Source organism: Hyla sarda, chromosome 3 (genome assembly GCF_029499605.1).
Source record: "Hyla sarda isolate aHylSar1 chromosome 3, aHylSar1.hap1, whole genome shotgun sequence".
In the NCBI taxonomy this organism is placed as follows: Eukaryota; Metazoa; Chordata; class Amphibia; order Anura; family Hylidae; genus Hyla; species Hyla sarda.
In genome coordinates, this window is record NC_079191.1 from 130,038,337 (window position 1) to 130,060,531 (window position 22,195).

Genomic DNA, 22,195 nt, shown 5'->3' on the forward strand with positions numbered 1-22,195 from the left:
GCATAGTATATAGTTAAAATAATGCTATATAGTTCATAAATTGGGGTACGGTATATAATTAAAGGGATATTTATAGGCTGTTTACTTGTACTAAACCCAATACACAGTTTTATAGTGCAGGTCAACATTAGAAAGCTTGCCAAGCTTCCCTGCCTCCGTCCTGTATGCCGTTCTATGCCCGCCCATCTTCTGCATATTTATAATTCTTCATTTTCACGTCCTAGTTTTTTTTTTTTTTTTTGCCAATTCTTGTATATTGTAGCATATATGCATATATTTGTGTTGTGTCCATCTCTTTATTGTGAGAACTAGGACTGTGTGGAGATTCCTGCATGTAGTGGGTGCTGGGTGATTGGTGATGAGTGATGGGTGGGGCCGGGTACAGTGCATGTTCTGCCATATAGAGGTCAGGCTGGGGCATATACGGGGAGATTTATCAAAACCTTTGCAGAGGAAAATCCCCCTGCAAAATAAAAGAAGAAATCTGTATGACTGCACCGCTCTTCCTCCGCCAAGGTATTGATAAATCTCCTCTATAATACAGTGTATTATAGTGCATTTGTCACATGTTTTCTGTAAATATAACTGGCGGCACAGCCAATATGTATATATACATGGCATACTTTCACAGAAGCTGTTCTTGACTTTATTTTACAAAAACATCCACGTTTATGAGGGCTAGAAATGTCAAGGAGGTCTTTCCGGAGGTCCACTGTGTCCCTGGGCTGCAGCACCTTTCCCCTGTGACGTCACTACCGCTTTCTGCAGAGCATTCCCATTAAGTCTGACAGACATTTTTTAAATTATGAGAAATGCCCTCTTTTTACTTGAGCCCCTGCCCTCCAAAATGTCTGTGCACGTCTCTGTCTGTCTCCTGTTTACCTGCACTATAACCCGGTGTATCGGGTTAAAGTGCGGGTGAACAGGTGACCGTTTTCCTTTAAGTCTGAGTAACAGCAATAACAGAGATTGTATTTCTACAGTCTCTGGAGGCTCATAACCTGGAAAGGATTGGTGTTAACAGCCCTCTTTGTCTATACTGTGGTATTAGAACTGAACGGTATATGGGTATCAGAATAAGAGATGCCCTAGTCAGCTTCTTGACACATATTTATGACTCTTATTAGAGCAGTACAAAGCAATTACATAATTTAACCGGCAAGTGGTGCTGTGATAGACACAGTACTGGAGGAGATTCATCAAGACCTGTGTAGAGGAAAAGTTGGCCAGTTGCCCATTTCAAACAATCAGATCGCCTCTGAAAAATAAAAGAAGTGATCTGATTGGTTGCTATGGACAACTGGTCAACTTTTCCTCTACACAGGTCTTGATGAATCTCCCCCAATACTGTGTCTATCACTGCGCCACTTGCCGGTTACACTATCTAATTGCTTTGTACTGGCCACTGAACCAGGAAAGCAAGAGAACAAGGAGTGGAGACCAACAATAAAATAATCCAGATATAAGGGTAAGTAAGCATTTACTATGGAGAAATATAAAATGTTTGATTTGAAGTAAACTTTTCCAAAAGGGGGCATGATAAAACTCCTTTAAATGATATATAAATTCCGTCGTTTTTTCTTCCTTTGTAAGGAAAAGGGGAAAAATGTCTTCAATGTTTTTCCAGAACTTTAAGTTCAGAATTTTCCAGTTTTAGTGACTGTTGAATCAGCTCTTTGCTCTAGAAAAGAAAACAAATGGCATAAAATATAAATTGTATGTACTATTGGGAAATACTCAGGTGCAGCTCATACAATATTAAATGTCTTAAGTGCTAGGGCTAAACATTGCAAAGAAATAAGTTACGGACCATTCCACTGTAAACACCTCTCTCTGTAAAGTTTTATGGTAGTCTTTTTAGAGCAATAGTCTATGAAGTCATAATGTGTTTTAGTGGGGAACATGATTTCACTGCACTTACTGGTCATAATGCCAGGTTACCAGCACAATAATTTATACAATATAAATCCAACATCGGCATTATTAAGCCCATAACATAAACAATACAGATGGTTATTACGAAACACAGCTATTAATAGCCAGGAAGTAGATATGCACATTATGGTGTTAATATTTTATATTTTATTCTAAACTTATTGGACTAGAATTTGCTTCTACTTCACGAGATCCGGGAATTGCAGATCCAGACAAACCAATATTAAGGTCTGGACTGCAATAAAACAGGGTTATGTAGTCTCCTAACATATTTCCTTGTGTATCTCATCTTGGTCTATCTGGATTGTTATGTTTCAAAAGGCTAGTAAAAAAGTAATAAAAAAAAAACATCTTTGGACTATTTCAGATGTTTATGAAAACCATACAATGGAAAAGCAGTAAAACAGCCAACATCAGTGGTCTAGAACATTAAAGCAAACATCTGCCTGGGTGCTATGCCATTATTACAAGGTTTCTATGCGCTTGTTGTTAGACATATCTAAAATATGTCATACTGTATATGAGGCTACAGGGCTTATACATTTTTTTTTTAAATCTGTGGAATTAATTTGGGTTTTATTGTGTAATAACATTATGGGCTTTTACTCACAACTAGTGATGTCGCGAACATAAAATTTTCCGCTCCCGAACGGCGAACACAAATTTCCGCAAATGTTCGCGAACGGGCGAACCGGGCGAACTGCCGTAGACTTCAATAGGCAGGCAAATTTTAAAACCCACAGGGACTCTTTCTGGCCACAAAAGTGATGGAAAAGTTGTTTCAAGGGGACTAACACCTGGACTGTGGCATGCCAGAGGGGGATCCATAGCAAAACTCCCATGGACAATTACATGCTTGATGCAGAGTCTGGTTTTAATCCATAAAGGGCATAAATCACCTAACATTCCTAAATTGTTTGGAATAACGGGCTTTAACCCCTTAAGGACCGGGGGTTTTTCCGTTTTAGCATTTTCGTTTTTTGCTCCTTGCCTTTAAAAAATCATAACTCTTTCAATTTTGCACCTAAAAATCCATATGATGGCTTATTTTTTGCGCCACCAATTCTAATTTGTAATGACGTCAGTCATTTTGCCCAAAAATATACGGTGAAACGGAAAAAAAAATCATTGTGCGACAAAATTGAAAAAAAAACGCAGTTTTGTAACTTTTGGGGGCTTCCGTTTCTACGTAGTACATTTTTCGGTAAAAATGACACCTTATCTTTATTCTGTAGGTCCATACGATTAAAATGATACCCTACTTATATAGATTTGATTTTTTCGGACTTCTGGAAAAAATCATAACTACATGCAGGAAAATTAATACGTTTAAAATTGTCATCTTCTGACCCCTATAACTTTTTAATTTTTCCGTGTATGGGGCGGTATGAGGGCTCATTTTTTGCGCCGTGATCTGAAGTTTTTAACGGTACAATTTTTGCATTGATAGGACTTATTGATCGCTTTTTATTCATTTTTAAATGATATAAAAAGTGACCAAAAATGCACTATTTTGGACTTTGGAATTTTTTTGCGCGCACGCCATTGACCGAGCGGTTTAATTAATGATATATTTTTATAATTCGGACATTTCCGCACGCGGTGATACCATATATGTTCATTTTTCTTTTTATTTACACTGTGTTTTTTTTTTTATTGGAAAAGGGGGGTGATTCAAACTTTTAATAGGGGAGGAGTTAAATGATCTTTATTCACTTTTTTTTTTTCACTTTTTTTTTGCAGTGTTATAGGTCCCATAGGGACCTATAACACTGCACACACTGATCTTCATTATTGATCACTGGTTTCTCATAAGAAACCAGTGATCAACGATTCTGCCGCATGACTGCTCATGCCTGGATCTCAGGCACTGAGCAGTCATTCGGCGATCGGACAGCGAGGAGGCAGGTAGGGGCCCTCCCGCTGTCCTGTCAGCTGTTCGGGATGCCGCGATTAGCCGCGGCTATCCCGAACAGCCCGACTGAGCTAGCCGGCCACTTTCGGTTTCACTTTTAGCCGCGCGGCTCAGCTCTGAGCGCGCGGCTAAAGGGTTAATAGCGTGCGGTGCCGCGATCAGCACTGCGCGCTATTAGAGGCGGGTCCCGGCTTCACTATGACGCCGGGCCCGCCGTGATATGACGCGGGGTTACTGTGTAACCCCGCGTTATATCAGGAGAGCAGGTCCAAGGGCGTACCTGTACGCCCTTGGTCCTTAAGGGGTTAAAACATCAGGTATGATGTTGTATTGATCAGGTAGTGTAAGGGTTACGCCCGCTTCGCATTGACAGACCAAACTCCCCATTTAATGCACCGCAAACAGTCCATTTGCACAACCTCAAACTCCCCATTTTCACAAGGTTGGATACCAAGCTAGCCATGTCCCGTTCCTTGTCCTCACTGATGTCATTGAAGGTCTCTTCCTCCACCCAGCCACGTACAACAACAAGGGTCCCCGAAAGGTGACAACAAGCCCCCTGGGATGCCTGCTGTGTTTGGTCTTCCACCTCCTCAAAGCCAATTGTCACGATGCCGGCTGGCAGGTAGTGGATCCTCTGTGCCAGAGAGGGATTGGCGTGGACCGTGCTAGTGGATCGGTTCTAAGTCACTACTGGTTTTCACCAGAGCCCGCCGTAAAGCGGGATGGTCTTGCTGCGGCGGTAGTGACCAGGTCGTATCCACTAGCAACGGCTCAACCTCTCTGACTGCTGAAGATAGGCGCGGTACAAGGGAGTAGACAGAAGCAAGGTCGGACGTAGCAGAAGGTCGGGGCAGGCAGCAAGGATCGTAGTCGGGGGCAACGGCAGGAGGTCTGGAACACAGGCTAGGAACACACAAGGAAACGCTTTCACTGGCACAATGGCAACAAGATCCGGCGAGGGAGTGAAGGGGAAGTGAGGTATAAATAGGGAGTGCACAGGTGAACACACTAATTGGAACCACTGCGCCAATCAGCGGCGCAGTGGCCCTTTAAATCGCAGAGACCCGGCGCGCGCGCGCCCTAGGGAGCGGGGCCGCGCGCGCCGGGACAGGACAGACGGAGAGCGAGTCAGGTACGGGAGCCGGGATGCGCAACGCGAGCGGGCGCTACCCGCATCGCGAATCGCATCCCGGCTGGAGACGGTATCGCAGCGCACCGGGTCAGTGGAGCTGCCCGGAGCGCTGCGGTAGCGAGAGAGAAGCGAGCGCTCCGGGGAGGAGCGGGGACCCGGAGCGCTCGGCGTAACAGTACCCCCCCCCTTGGGTCTCCCCCTCTTCTTAGAGCCTGAGAACCTGAGGAGCAGACTTTTGTCTAGGATGTTGTCCTCAGGTTCCCAGGATCTCTCTTCAGGTCCACAGCCCTCCCAATCCACCAAAAAGAACCTTTTTCCTCTGACCGTCTTGGAGGCCAGTATCTCTTTCACTGAGAAGACGTCAGAAGAACCGGAGACAGGAGTGGGAGAAACTAATTTGGGAGAGAAACGGTTGATGATGAGTGGTTTAAGAAGAGAGACATGAAAGGCATTAGGAATACGGAGAGAAGGAGGAAGAAGAAGTTTGTAAGAGACAGGATTAATTTGGCACAAGACTTTGAAAGGACCAAGATAGCGTGGACCCAGTTTGTAACTGGGGACACGAAAGCGGACATATTTAGCGGAGAGCCATACCTTGTCTCCGGGAGCAAAAATGGGGGGAGCTCTTCTTTTCTTATCGGCAAACTTTTTCATGCGAGATGAAGCCTGTAAAAGAGAATCTTGGGTCTCTTTCCATATGGTGGAAAGATCACGAGTCACTTCATCTACAGCGGGCAAACCAGAGGGCAAGGGAGTAGGGAGGGGGGGAAGAGGGTGACGGCCGTACACCACGAAAAATGGGGATTTGGAGGAAGATTCAGAGACTCTAAAGTTATACGAGAATTCGGCCCATGGTAGAAGATCTGCCCAATCATCCTGGCGGGAGGAAACAAAATGTCGTAAATAATCACCCAAGACCTGGTTAATTCTTTCTACTTGTCCATTGGATTGAGGATGATATGCAGAAGAAAAGTTTAATTTAATCTTGAGTTGTTTACAGAGAGCCCTCCAGAATTTTGACACGAATTGGACGCCTCTATCCGAGACTATCTGTGTGGGCAACCCGTGAAGACGAAAAATGTGTACAAAAAATTGTTTAGCCAACTGAGGCGCTGAAGGAAGACCAGGAAGAGGGATGAAATGTGCCATCTTGGAGAATCGATCAACGACCACCCAAACAACAGTGTTGCCACGGGATGGGGAAAGGTCTGTAATAAAATCCATACCAATCAGAGACCAAGGCTGTTCGGGGACAGGCAGAGGATGAAGAAAACCAGCGGGCTTCTGGCGAGGAGTCTTATCCCGGGCACAGACAGTGCAGGCTCGCACAAAGTCCACGACATCCGTCTCCAGAGTCGGCCACCAATAGAAGCGAGAGATGAGTTGCACAGATTTCTTGATGCCTGCATGACCTGCGAGATGGGAGGAGTGACCCCATTTGAGGATTCCGAGGCGTTGGCGTGGAGAGACGAAGGTCTTTCCTGGAGGAGTTTGCCTGATGGAGGCTGGAGAAGTGGAAATCAGGCAGTCAGGAGGAATGATGTGTTGCGGAGAGAGTTCAACTTCCGAGGCATCCGAGGAACGAGAGAGAGCATCGGCCCTAATGTTCTTATCGGCAGGCCGAAAGTGAATTTCAAAATTAAATCGGGCAAAGAACAGAGACCACCTGGCCTGGCGAGGATTCAGCCGTTGGGCAGACTGGAGATAGGAGAGGTTCTTGTGATCGGTGTAAATAATAACTGGAAATCTTGATCCCTCCAGCAGATGCCTCCATTCCTCAAGTGCTAATTTAATGGCTAGAAGCTCTCGATCCCCGATGGAGTAGTTCCTCTCCGCCGGAGAGAAGGTCCTAGAAAAAAAACCACAAGTAACAGCATGCCCGGAAGAATTTTTTTGTAGAAGGACCGCTCCAGCTCCTACTGAGGAGGCATCAACCTCCAATAGGAAGGGTTTAGATGGGTCAGGTCTGGAGAGCACGGGAGCCGAAGAAAAGGCAGACTTGAGCCGTTTAAAGGCGTCTTCCGCTTGAGGAGGCCAAGACTTGGGATTGGCATTTTTTTTGGTTAAAGCCACGATAGGGGCCACAACGGTAGAAAAATGTGGAATAAATTGCCTGTAATAATTGGCGAACCCCAAAAAACGTTGGATAGCACGGAGTCCGGAGGGGCGTGGCCAATCTAAGACGGCAGAGAGTTTGTCTGGATCCATTTGTAGTCCCTGGCCAGAGACCAAGTATCCTAGGAAAGGAAGAGATTGGCATTCAAACAGACATTTCTCTATCTTGGCATAAAGTTGATTGTCACGAAGTCTCTGAAGAACCATACGGACATGCTGGCGGTGTTCTTCTAGATTGGCAGAAAAAATCAGGATATCGTCCAGATATACAACAACACAGGAGTATAAGAGATCACGAAAAATTTCATTAACAAAGTCTTGGAAGACGGCAGGGGCGTTGCACAGGCCAAAGGGCATGACCAGATACTCAAAGTGTCCATCTCTAGTGTTAAATGCCGTTTTCCATTCATCCCCCTCTCTGATGCGGATGAGATTATAAGCACCTCTTAAGTCCAGTTTGGTAAAGATGTGGGCACCTTGGAGGCGATCAAAGAGTTCAGAGATGAGGGGTAGGGGGTAGCGGTTCTTTACCGTGATTTTATTAAGACCGCGGTAGTCAATGCAAGGACGTAGAGAGCCATCTTTTTTGGACACAAAGAAAAATCCGGCTCCGGCAGGAGAGGAGGATTTACGGATAAAGCCTTTTTTTAAATTTTCCTGGATGTACTCCGACATAGCAAGAGTCTCTGGGGCGGACAGAGGATAGATTCTGCCCCGGGGTGGAGTAGTGCCCGGGAGGAGGTCAATAGGACAATCATAAGGCCTGTGAGGAGGTAGAGTCTCAGCTTGTTTTTTGCAAAAAACATCCGCAAAGTCCATATAGGCCTTAGGGAGACCGGTTACAGGGGGAACCACAGAGTCACGGCAAGGGGTACTGGGAACCGGTTTTAGGCAGTCCTTGAAACAAGAGGGCCCCCAACTCTTGATCTCCCCAGTGGACCAATCCAGGGTTGGGGAATGGAGTTGAAGCCAGGGTAGTCCAAGGAGGATTTCGGAAGTGCAATTGGGGAGGACCAAAAATTCAATCTTCTCGTGATGAGGTCCGATGCACATTAGAAGGGGCTCCGTGCGGAAACGTATGGTACAGTCCAATCTTTCATTGTTTACACAATTGATGTAGAGGGGTCTGGCGAGACTGGTCACTGGGATGTTGAACCTGTTGACGAGAGAGGCCAAAATAAAATTTCCTGCAGATCTGGAATCCAAGAAGGCCATAGTAGAGAAGGAGAAGGCAGAGGCAGATATCCGCACAGGCACAGTAAGACGTGGAGAAGCAGAGTAGACATCAAGGACTGTCTCACCTTTGTGCGGAGTCAGCGTACGTCTTTCCAGGCGGGGAGGACGGATAGGACAATCCTTCAGGAAGTGTTCGGTACTGGCACAGTACAGGCAGAGATTCTCCATGCGGCGTCGTGTCCTCTCTTGAGGTGTCAGGCGAGACCGGTCGACCTGCATAGCCTCCACGGCGGGAGGCACAGGAACGGATTGCAGGGGACCAGAGGAGAGAGGAGCCGGGGAGAAAAAACGCCTTGTGCGAACAAAGTCCATATCCTGGCGGAGCTCCTGACGCCTTTCGGAAAAACGCATGTCAATGCGAGTGGCAAGATGGATGAGTTCATGTAGGTTAGCAGGGATTTCTCGTGCGGCCAGAACATCTTTAATGTTGCTGGATAGGCCTTTTTTAAAGGTCGCGCAGAGGGCCTCATTATTCCAGGATAATTCTGAAGCAAGAGTACGGAATTGTACGGCGTACTCGCCAACGGAAGAATTACCCTGGACCAGGTTCAACAGGGCAGTCTCAGCAGAAGAGGCTCGGGCAGGTTCCTCAAAGACACTTCGAATTTCCGAGAAGAAGGAGTGTATAGAGGCAGTGACGGGGTCATTGCGGTCCCAGAGCGGTGTGGCCCATGACAGAGCTTTTCCAGACAGAAGGCTGACTACGAAAGCCACCTTAGACCTTTCAGTAGGAAACTGGTCCGACATCATCTCCAAGTGCAGGGAACATTGGGAAAGAAAGCCACGGCAGAATTTAGAGTCCCCATCAAATTTATCCGGCAAGGATAGTCGTAGACCAGAAGCGGCCACTCGCTGCGGAGGAGGTGCAGGAGCTGGCGGAGGAGATGATTGCTGAAGCTGTGGTAGTAGCTGCTGTAGCATCACGGTCAGTTGAGACAGCTGTTGGCCTTGTTGCGCTATCTGTTGTGACTGCTGGGCGACCACCGTGGTGAGGTCGGCGACAACTGGCAGAGGAACTTCAGCGGGATCCATGGCCGGATCTACTGTCACGATGCCGGCTGGCAGGTAGTGGATCCTCTGTGCCAGAGAGGGATTGGCTTGGACCGTGCTAGTGGATCGGTTCTAAGTCACTACTGGTTTTCACCAGAGCCCGCCGCAAAGCGGGATGGTCTTGCTGCGGCGGTAGTGACCAGGTCGTATCCACTAGCAACGGCTCAACCTCTCTGACTGCTGAAGATAGGCGCGGTACAAGGGAGTAGACAGAAGCAAGGTCGGACGTAGCAGAAGGTCGGGGCAGGCAGCAAGGATCGTAGTCGGGGGCAACGGCAGGAGGTCTGGAACACAGGCTAGGAACACACAAGGAAACGCTTTCACTGGCACAATGGCAACAAGATCCGGCGAGGGAGTGAAGGGGAAGTGAGGTATAAATAGGGAGTGCACAGGTGAACACACTAATTGGAACCACTGCGCCAATCAGCGGCGCAGTGGCCCTTTAAATCGCAGAGACCCGGCGCGCGCGCGCCCTAGGGAGCGGGGCCGCGCGCGCCGGGACAGGACAGACGGAGAGCGAGTCAGGTACGGGAGCCGGGATGCGCATCGCGAGCGGGCGCCACCCGCATCGCGAATCGCATCCCGGCTGGAGACGGTATCGCAGCGCACCGGGTCAGTGGAGCTGCCCGGAGCGCTGCGGTAGCGAGAGAGAAGCGAGCGCTCCGGGGAGGAGCGGGGACCCGGAGCGCTCGGCGTAACACCAATTTCCTCCTCTGACTCCTCTTCTTCAGACTCCTCTCTGCGTTGCCTCTCTCTGCATTATTATAAGGTAGTACTATTCCTATCAGTTTAATCCCTGTTACGTCCCCTATCAGGGGACGTGTATATGGCATCGATTTTAGGAACCGGGAGAGGGAAAAAGATGCTTGGTTGGTCCTCCTACTTCACATTTGGGGCACTGCGCGTGCAATCTAATGTGCCACCAGATAGGAGTGGTGTGTTAAGTAGTACTATTTATATCAGTTTAATCCCTGTTACGTCCCCTATAAGGGGTTTCGTGGCAGGGGGCCCGCAATGCTGACGCCATCGAGCGATCTCGCCGGCTGGTGAACTCGCGGATGGCAAGGTTTGTGCGCTCGAAAGGTGGTGTGGTTGTTCGCCATCGGGAGCTCGAAGGTGACAACAGGCGTTTTATGATCCCGGACGGGGTCTACCTGAATGATATTGGCCTGGACATATTTTTGTCCGGCCTTCAGGATGGCCAAAAACAGGCACTTTTCCTCCTTAGTGGCGGTCGGAGCACCGAGTAGGTGTACACGGGCTCCTCGGTGGCCTGGTAAGAGAGGAGTTGGAGGAAAAGGTACCGAGGGCACATATGCCTGCCAGGAGTCTGGCGGTCGGCATACCGCTTTGGTGAGAGTTTCTGGTTTATGTTGAGGTAAAAGCTGATGTTAAATGTTAACTGCCATGCAGTTTTAAATGGTTATTTTTTTTACATAAAATAAATTTGAGCTGTGACCACTACCCAGCCCAGTTAAAATGGAGAATTGAGTCTGTTTTTTGGGGGGAAAGGGGGAGATGGCTCTTGGTATATAAGGGGAAGTGTGTTCTATGCAGTCAAATGTACACTACTGTTACACCAGATATGAGTTCCACTGGTGTGACACTGTGCCCTGGCAGGCCTTGAAACACACACGTGTGAAGGAAACTGACTGCTATTATTTCACAGTCAAATTTCAATTTTGTTTAAATGTACACTACTGTTACACCAGATATGAGTTGCACTGGTGTGACACTGTGCCCTGGCAGGCCCTGAAACGCACATGTGTGAAGGAAACTGACTGCTATTATATTACAGTCAAAAAAGTTTTTGTTTTTTTAATGCAAGCTATTGTGACACCAGATATGAGTTGCACTGGTGTGACACTGTGCCCTGGCAAGCCCTGAAACGCACATGTGTGAAGGAAACTGACTGCTATTATTTCACAGTCAAAATATACACTTTTTTAAATGTACACCACTGTTACACCAGATATGAGTTGCACTGGTGTGACACTGTGCCCTAGCAGGCCCTGAAATGCACACGTGTGAAGGAAACTGACTGCCATTATATTAGTCAAAAAAGTTTTTTGTTTTTTTTAAATGCAAGCTATTGTGACACCAGATATGAGTGGTGGCACTGGGCAAGTGGGCAAAGTATACGCTGTGAGCCTGACACACACGCTGGCAGGCAGGCAACTGCAATTAGATTACACAGGAAAAAAATACAAAAATGCAGACTGCTCTAGCCCTAAAAAGGGCTTTTTGGGGTGCTGTCCTTACAGCAGAGATCAGATGAGTCCTTCAGGACTGTAGTGGACACTGAATACACTAGCCTAACTATCGATTTCCCTATTAAATCAGCAGCAGCTACACTGTCCCTCCTCTCACTAAGAATGCAGCTTCAGAATGAATCTAAAATGGATGCCATCCAGGAGGTGGGAGGGTCTGGGAGGGAGGCCCTGCTGCTGATTGGCTGGAATGTGTCTGCTGACTGTGAGGTACAGGGTCAAAGTTTACTCAATGATGATGAATAGGGGGCAGATCGAACATCGCATATGTTCGCCCGCCACGGCAGACGCGAACAAGCTATGTTTGCCGAGAACTATTCGCCGGCGAACTATTCACAACCCCTTTCTATATAACATATTATATTTGATACCATAGGAGGTTATCCTGCTTGGGTTCCCCTCTTATGCAAGAACAGCTCCCAGCATTTCATGATGGACCAAGATTGTTTGTGTATGAAATTATCTCTGTAAACTTTTATTAGATCAAAATAAATCTAATGCTTACCATAAGATAGCTGTCAACTAAATGCCTTTCTTCTGATCCCCATACCTATGTACAGGTATGGGTATTTCTTCAGCTCAGCCAAGGGTAATACGCTGCTGCCAGAGAGCATTGGGGGTGGCTTGCTATTTCATAAGAATAAAACGATCATGTATATTGAATAGAGATGAGCAAGCCGAGCCTAGTGACCCAGTCTTTCTCAGAACTTTAGGGTAAATGCGTCTCACAGAACTTTCAAACTTTGACAGGCGCAGCAGTAATAATAGCAAAAGGGATGAGGAACACATGGCATTATAGAACATAAATGATTTTAGTACTAGGAACACTATTAAGTACTAGGAACACTGAGATGATGTCAGGGTATCCCAGCATACCTTGCAGTCATTAATTGCTTGCATTTATGTGACATACAGCTCCCAGGCCAGTCAGAAGACAGCATAGGGGTGGGTTTAAGAGGCTGGTAAAGCCCCATGCACTGCATTGGGGGCCCCTATCTTGGAAAGAGAGAGCTGAGAGAAAGCAGGAACTACTGATCCCAGAAAGCCTGCACAAATCCAGTCGAATTTCAAAACAAGCTGAGCAAAGCATTGATCAGTGGGCTGGCCTCAGATAGTGACCTCCTGTCACCTGCATTACTGTGTCCAGTTGGTGCTCTACAGATCCCAGCCAGCAGTGTCACCTAAGAATGACATTGCAAGCCAAGCAAAGCTTTGAGCAGTGTCCTGACCTCAGACAATGACTTCCTGTCACCTGCATGTTCAGTTTGTCCAATACAAATCCCAGCCAGAAGTGTCACTGCAGAATAAGCCCATAAAATATATTATGTTACAATACCTAGCAAGCTAAATCAAGAAGTGGGCTACCTGTATTTTACATTAATATGCATTTAAAGCGCTGTAAATGTGGGATATGCATTTTAAGCCATGTTACATGTATTTTCTGAGTTTAATCAAACATAAAGCCTTTTTAACCGTGTGTTGAGAGTGAATGCTGAATTGTAATCTAAGGCCAAGTTATGTGTATTTTCTGGGTTTTATGAAACATATAGGGGGACATTTATCAAAGCATTTAGTATTTTTTTTTTTTGCTTAAAATTGTCACAAAAAAGTCGCATGTGGGACTACTCTATTTTTTGTGCGACTTTTTGATTGTGCAATGCCCTAAGCAAAAAAAAAAAAAAAAAGAAAAGAAACTTGCTTACCAAAGCAAAAAGAAATTTTTTACTTGTAGTGGTCAGAGATTTATCAAGTGCAAAAGTCGCAAAAAAGTCACATTGCATGAAAAAAAACTACAAAATTGACTCCAGCTCAGACATGGAGCAGAAAAAGTCACTACCAAAGCAAAGAAAAAAAAAAATTGCTTACGTGAAAGAAATTTATCAACAGGCTTAAACCAGTTGATAAATAAGTCACACATAAGCAAAAAAAATTGTAAGAAAAAAAATAACTAAAAAAAGGAATACACAAGGAAACATTGAATGTCCCCCATAGTCTTTTTACCTGGATTTAACTAAAATATTAATTTAAAAGCATTGAAAGTGAATGTGAAATAGTCATCTAAGGCCAGGTTGCCTGTATTTTCTGGGTTTAATCATAGATATAGAATTTCTACCTGTGTTCAACATAAATATGCATTGAAAGTGTAGAGAGTGAAGGCGGGATAGCTATCTAAGGCCAAGTTGCCTGTATGTTTTTTGGTTTAATCAAAGATATAGTAATACGGCACGTGACCCTACGCTAGAACTACATAAATACATTCCTGGGTAACCATAGCACTTTTATTCAGGGCTTTAAAACTCATAGTCAGTGTTTTACATGTTTGGAGGCTTATTTAATTATTTGGCGAGTTCCCGAGAACCTTTTCGCCGCGAACTGAACTTTTTAGGAAGGTTTTGTGAGCCCACAGAGCTGAACTTTTGAAAAGTTCACTCAACCCAAATATTGAAGTACAACCTCCCAACATTTTTTTTTTCAGGAGAGCTCTGCTAATGGGGTTTAGTTGGGACACCTTGATGCACATTAAATGATTGACTGGTCCCACCAAAATGGGCAAATTTGGCCAACAATCATGAAATGTGTATGCCACTACTGAAAATCCTCTAGATCAACTGTTTTCTGTGTGGAAACTTTGCAGCAAAGGCTCAATTCCTATCTAGCCATTATAGAAGAATTAAAGCATGATATGGTGCCTATAAAAATCAGTGAGCTTTTTCTGTTATTCAGACTGTCTTCCACTTATGGTTTCCTTTTAGAGAATTCGACAAGTGATCTTATAAACCAGACAGCCCCCAAACCTTGCATATAAACATCCCTGGCTCAGAGAACAGGAGAGACAAAGCTATCAATGATGTATGAATAGGTTCTCGCAACAACTGTACATTGTAACAGATGACATTTTATTCTACTTCAAAATTTCTCCTTTAGGACACTATGCTGAGAAGTCTTTTTTGCATCCCTTATACCCTTCGCCTACTCCCACACTTCCCCCAGTTATGTATAATTATTATGTTAGCAGTTATATAATTGTTTCAAACTTCTCAAATAAAAAATTATTAAAACTTAAAGAAAATATCATTCACATTGTAAAAATTATAAACATTATGATTATGTTTGATTAAAATACATGCAAAAAAACTATATTTTGGTGACATGCCCTTTAATATAGAATGAAAACAAATATCTACAAAGGGATTTAATGTGTTATGATCATTATTTTAATTATGAAATAGGGTACACTCATCACTTGGATGGATCAGTATTTGGGGTCAGTGTAAATAAACGTTACTGTATACTGCAAACATTATACTTAATAGGTTTATTCGCATATATATATATATATATATATATATATATATATATATATATATATATATATAGTGCTACAGAATAATAAGAAAATGTATGTACTATGTATCACGGCTACACATATACACATGATAGCTCAATCCCGGGATGACTTTGTATAAATTTGCCTATTTTGTCTTTATTACAATGTCTCACCTAGTGAAGGGCATCGACTAGCCGTCGTTTCCTAAACTAATCAATGTCAACACATTTAATCTGATTTGAAGGAGGAAATTGGGAAGGAGGTTTATACCACTGTGTCCGTATCTTTTGTGTCACGTCACATGACTAATGATTAATTGGAATTGCCAGGTGGCTGCATACATTTCCTATGCTGGCCCACAGAATGAGGTGACCCAATAGAGACAGACTAATTCTACACCTTCCTATCTTGTTTTCGATCTAATTGTAACATATGACTTTGATTTGTTTGTTTCAAGTGCCAATGAGTTTTCAACCACAAACCTGGGCAATACAATGACAGATGGAACATGGAAAAATCATATTACTTCTAATACCATTAGAAAACACTTATACACACACACACACACACACACACACACACACATATATATATGTATGTATATATATATATATATATATATATATATATATATATATATATTGTTAGACTCTGTTTATTAGAGAATGGGATTTTTTTTTGTTATTGACATAGAATAAAGAACCAAAACTAGAATGTAGAGGGTGTGTCACAGCATCCAAAAGAAAAAACAGAAATTTTAATTCAATGATAATGCCAAAGCAAAAAGATACAAAAATAAATAAAAATATAAAAGAGGGGAGGAAAGGGTGGGAGAATTGGCAGTGGGAAAAGGGCTGTAAGGGAAGAGGGGACAGGTTCTCTGTCCTCGCAACATTCACCAATAAAACCTGAAGGGTCAGCCCTAGGGCAGTAGGACAGACAAGGATGCAGCAGTGAACTCCAGCCAGTTAGCTACATTTTCAATTGTGACCAAGGACACAAAGAGATGACAAGGCTATGGCAAGAATAACTAGGCTTATTGTACCAAACAGTTAGCAATCAAAAGATTTTGGCTTTTTTAAAGTTATTAAAATGGCCTGACCAGCACCCTTTATCTGCATGTTTTATTATAAATATTGCTGCAGAAAAAACAATGTAAAACAATGCAAATGTGAATATTTCTTTAGTTTACTAAAATGATTAATAGCTGAGTCATGAAGTAGGCCTTTTGACATTGCATAAGAAAGGTTTTATTGATATAGTTACATTTCTGCAAAAGTCAACTTTGCAACATAGCACTATGTGACACCTATGGATACCTTTGGTGCATACAACTTTTTCTTCATTTCTTTACTGTATATATATAACAAACATAAAAAACTCTAAACATATAACATATATAAATAAGTTATTACAATTCATCCCTTAAGACCCTCATTTATTTTTGTGTCTCTTCTGGAAACTAAAAGTGAGACTTATGTAAAAAATGTCTTCTATATCTCACAAGAGATCCAGCATTCTCCTTTTCTTTCTTATAATTCAGAAACTGTTCTCTTCAAGATTTTTACAAGACTGACAACAATTTATCTCCTGGCATAAATATGTGAGATGGGACTAGCCTTTTATGATCTTATGGTCTAATCCATGGCCACTACTTGACTCTTTTTTGACCTGTCTTTAGCTTATAACAACAGGGTTGACCATGTGCTCAATGTGTCCCACTTCAACACTGTCTAATCTCCTTGCCCATTTTCTGTTTGAGGTTTCCTAAGACTCTTCTTTCTGACCCTTTCTCTACCAGATCCATACTTTTTGCCTCAGGCCTCTCTTGGTTCCAGTATTAGTCGTACAATGCTGATATAAAGATCTGTCTCAGGTCCTAACCTTGCCTGCCTACTTTCCTACATTCCCAACAGCTAATTCATCTTTTATGTCCTCTTGTTTTATCAAAATAAACAAAATAGAACCATATTGTCAGTATTGTCTTCTGCTCTTGCCCACACTAACAATTACTGTTACTAACACCATAGCTGTCTGTCTTCTCTTGCTGGCTACATAGGGATTAGAGTGGACATTCTCCAGCTTAAATCCATAGACAGTAATGATTCCTTCCTTAAATCTGACACTACTAAAATGATCACGACATCATAATATCTCACCTACTGCATTTCCATCATGCCATTAACAGGCTGATGCCAATCCATACTGAACTTTGAGCATACCTCCCAACCATCCCGGATTCGGCAGGACATTCCTGCTTTTGGGGTGATGTCCCGCCACCCCAGAACGGCCCCCACATGTCCCGAATTTACAGTTAAATGTGCCATTCAGTAAAAGGTTTGACAGGGTGAAGAGCTGTTGGCTCCTCACCCTGTCAATCACTCATGTGTCCGTGGCTACAGTAAGCCTGCACACACAAGAGGCTGGACCCTTCCTCTGCGCTCCGGCGCACGTGTGATGTCATCAGACGCCAGAGGGCAGAGGAAGGGAAAAGAAGAGAAGAAGAGGCAGTGCAGAGGGAGCCGACCGAGGGAGAAGACCTGAACAGCGGCAAGTATGTATGGCAGCTTTTGGCTGTCTGGGCATGCTGGGAGTTGTAGTTTTGCAACAGCATGAGGCACACTGTCTGGAAAACACTTCTTAACAAAACCGGGCTGCCAGCTATCTAATATGGGGGAACTGCCGCCTATCTAATGGGGAGGAACTGCCACCTATCTAAAGCGGGTTAACTGCTGCCTATCTAAAATGGGGGGAACAGACACCTGTCTAAAGCAGGGGAACTGCCACCTGTCTAAAGCGGGTGGGGGGGACTGCCACTTATCTAAAGCGGGGGAACTGCCGCCTATCTAATGTGGGGGAACTGCTGCCTATCTAATGCGGGGGAACTGCAGCCTACCTAATGGAAACTGCTGCCTATTCAATGCGCGTGAATTGCCGCCTATCTAATGGAGGGGAACTGCCCACTATCTAATGCATGGGAACTGCCGCCTATCTCATGCGTGGGAACTGCCGCCTATCTAATGCGTGGGAACTGCCACCTACCTGGGGACTATCTACTACTACTATGTACCAGCCCAACTAATATGGGGACTAACTACCAAGCTAATAGGTGGGCTACCTACTATCTATATAGAGGTTTTCATACAGTGGACGGCTATCTGGCGGATTTACTTACAATGTCAACTCTCTTCGGATGGGCTCTACCTACTCAGGTCACCTATTATTACAGTTTGGGGCATTTTAGGTCTTGGAAAAATGAGGAGCCTGAAATGTTTTTGTAGCTGGACAACTGTCTGGACCGGATGGAGAAGAAAAAGGAAAGTGACCGATACCAATCAGAGAAGACATCACCTGATGTAACTGTATGTAATCACTTATATGGTCTGTAGTGGTAATGATGGGGGTTGTTGTCATTCACTTGATAAAACTGTATGTAATCTCATTTATGGATTATTGTGGTAATGATGGAGGTTGTTGTTAGTCACCTGAAGCAATTGTATGTAATCACTTATATGGTCTCAAATAGAAAAAAATGGAATACACCTTGGCGCTGTGGATCCCAGGTAGTGTGCCCCACAGTAGCTTTTATGTCAACCTAATGGGACCCTGTACCACCATTAAGTATAATAGTAAAAATGAATATAGGTATGGTTGACGGCAGCGCTAATAGGGACTTACTAATAGTGGGGTGTGCATATAACAGAAAGCACAGGTAGAATATACTGATCTGAAAGTGCAGTGATTATCTATGCACTCTATTCCTTACTGTAATGGGACAAGATATATTCCACAGTTACGGAGCATACAAGGAGCTGAAAGACAAGCGCACGTTACCTTCTATATGTGCGTGATACCTGAGGAAGGAGAACGTCATTCTCCAAAACGCCGTTGGAGTTATCCTTTTTGGCCCGATTTCTTTACCATAATGACGTCTCTTGTAGGTATGGGACTCTAACTCCTTTCACTTGCAGCACGCAGGTGGAGATGCCGCCAGCAAGGGCAGGTCTCCCTGCGGCTGCACAAAGACCTCTACACAAGCCCGGAGCACCAGCACGGAATTCAGCATACCCGGGAACAAAACCGAACTATCCCTCGAGCAACTGCAACTAATTCAGGATATCGGAGGACCGGGAGTACATCTCAAGCACGCACATATAGAAGGTAACGTGCGCTTATCTTTCAGCTGCTTGAATGCTCCGTAACTGTGGAATATATCTTGTCCCATTATAGTAAGGAATAGAGTGCATATATAATCACTGCACTTTCAGATCAGTATATTCTACCTGTGCTTTCTGTTAAATGCACACCCCACTATTACTAAGTCCCTATTAGTGCTGCCATCAACCATACCTATATTCCTTTTTACTTATATGGTCTGATGGGGGTTGTTGTTAGTCTGTCACCTGTATAGGACGTCCTCCTAAGCTTAGATGACAGACTGACAACGTTATTGCTGTTAAAGAGTTATTCCCATTCTGCATATGCTGACGTGATGGGGCGTGGCTAGGGGTATGGCCGAGGCTGTGATTAGTGGGCGTGGCTTGTCCCTCTTTTCTCTCAGCAAAAGTTGGGAGGTAAGCTTTACTTCAGTGCCACTTCACTTTGTCAAACCTTTCACCTGACGCAAATTCCAAGTTAAAGGGGTTTTCCGTGACTACGTGATTGATGGCCTATCCTCAGGAAGCATCTCTGTACATTGTGTAGTGGCCTTGTTGGGATGCTGACGCTCAATTCCCATAGTGTAGTGGGGGTAATGAGTTTATGCAGCTCAGCTTAGCAGCAGTAACATAGCACTGCCACTACACAATAAAGGGAGCCAGGGCTACTGGTTCCATTAATTGTATACACCCAGGTGCAGCTGTTCAGCAACTGCATAATTTTTTAAGGCCATCAATATCTGATCAGTGGGATCAGCAACCCTGCTGATCCCACTGATCAGATATTGATGGCCTTAAAAAATGTACAATGTAAGAACTCTATACATTTCTTTGTTAATTTCTATCACCTCAAGAGCAACCTACATCCTCTGCCAACTAATCACACATGTAATTTTTCATGTGATGTGACCTAATTTCTGTTGATCCATGCAACATGAGCCCCCATTATCTGTTGGGTTTAATTGTAATCAGAAGCCATGTGAAGCTTAGAATTATAGTGCAGGATGTTGTACAATACCTTATCCAGTCTCTTCTTATGATCTGCACTGCACTGGGTGAGAAATGATACATTTGGTTCACATCTGGATACGAATAGTCCATATTTCTGGAAAGCCTGAGAGTCAAGGTAGTTCCTATGAACATATGCAAAACACCAATGAAAACTTGCACAATAAAAACTGCACGGGTAGGCTGTGTTTACACTTATCAGATTTAAAGCAATACTATTTACCAGAAGATCCACCTTGCTGCTACTCAGGGTTCTGCCTTAAAGGGGTACTCCACTGCCCAACGTTCGGAACAAAATGTTCCAAACGCTGGGTGCGGGCTGCGGGGGTCGTGATGTCACGCCACGCCCCCTCAATGCAAGTCTATGGGAGGGGGAATAGCAGCTGCTGTCACGACCCCCGCAGCCCGCACCCAGCGTTCGGAACAAAATGTTCCAAACACTACTTATTTCCATGTTAGATTTTAAGTATAGAAATCTGTGCAGTGATCTTTTTGAGTATGTGAATGGGCTTGCAGAAAACCCCTTCACATGCATGAGATACAGATTGTCAGATTCTGTGCCAAAATATGTGTCAGTTTTTACAAATATGAATAGGGCCTTACTTTTCTTAGCAACCAAGTTTCTTACAGTTTGTACAGTTTACCCCAATGAATGTTTTCTTTTTCTCTAATATTGTAATGACTCATATACATAAGAAGGGTTGTAAATCCCGGATTTCATCAAAACAAAGGGAGAGACATTATCCACGAATGGAGATGACTTGGAAAAGTGGGAAAAAGGCACTGAGATCACCCAGGAAATTATAAAACATCTCAAAATGACATCCGCATTAGTGAAAACCCCTTAAGTCACAGTTAAGTTAAAAAAGATGACCAGCGGAAAGAAATTTATTCCCTATCAAATGTCTGATCATGGTGGTTCCGACCGCTGGGACCCTCACGCGATTTCCCAGACGGGGCCCTGGAGCGGCCTGACTTTGCTCTGTTAGAGCGAGATCAGAACCTTGCTGTCCGAAACATGCCCCCTCCATTCTTCTCTATGGGAGAGGCGGAGACATGCGAAATGTCACTTCCGTGAGCAGAGACGGGGCTGAACCATGGCCCCATACAGGAAATCGCAGGGGGTCCAAGCAGTTGGACCACCCGTGATCAGACATTTATCCCCTATCAAAACGCTGGACATCTTCTTTAAGCATTTACATTAAGGGACTGGCCAATATGCTGCTTACTTGAGATCAGCAAGTCATAACCCTCTTGTCCTTTTTGTGTCCAAAATGAATATTCTTGCTTGTTTCACTTCTAATGCAAAACACCTACTCTACAGAATGCCCAGACTGTTTGTTAACCCAATACCACCAAAGTGATAATGCAAAGATTTTATGGTATAACAATTACACAATAACAGGACCTTTAGTAGGAGACAAATACCTGGCCATGTACACAGACAGACATATTTGAAATGTATATACCTTGAATAGCCATCTTATGTATTTCAATACCATTACACTTGCAGTTCATCTACATTCTGTGTCTTATTGATGGAATCCCATTAAGGTTGAAAGGTACCAAGATCAATAGCTATATATTCATTTAGACAGTTTTGAAAGTGGCCAATGAGTCTTTTATGTTAAAATAGTAATATGCAAACATGGCCAGTCAATGCGAACCTTAAAGAGACGGTTTTTGTTCAATACGCATCATGGCCTAAGGTGTGCAGAAATTTCCATAATATACACATACATTCTACAGGGACAAACTGTTTGACTTCAATACATTTACTTCTGGCAATAAATCTTTGTTGCATTTTAAGAAGTAAAATGTTAATTCCATGGAATAACAGTATAATAAGTTCATGTCATGTCATGCTATGTACATAGGAGGGCTCTCTAGTGTTGGTAGGGGGAATGTATACAAAAAGTCGCTATTTACCATCAATTTTAAATTTGCAAAAATTGAGAAATTTTAACACAAAGGTATTACAGTCAAATACAATGGTTCACATACTAAATTTATTTTGACACAAACATTATACATTTGTGCACAATT

The 22,195-nt window shown here is 43.9% G+C and overlaps 1 protein-coding gene across 2 annotated transcripts in view; it reads right to left on the bottom strand.

Annotated features, from left to right (window-relative positions):
• Nucleotides 1–1,469: 1,469 nt before the first annotated feature.
• Nucleotides 1,470–22,195, bottom strand: part of LOC130360632 (uncharacterized) — a 189,671-nt gene continuing 168,945 nt past the window's right edge. For both annotated transcript variants that reach the window (XM_056563178.1, XM_056563179.1), the window contains 2 exons: nucleotides 20,160–20,274; nucleotides 1,470–1,681 (listed from right to left, as the gene is read on the bottom strand). In XM_056563178.1, coding sequence (XP_056419153.1) covers nucleotides 1,613–1,681; nucleotides 20,160–20,274 — 184 coding nt within the window. In that variant the 3' untranslated portion in view covers nucleotides 1,470–1,612. The remainder of the gene's footprint in view (nucleotides 1,682–20,159; nucleotides 20,275–22,195) is intronic.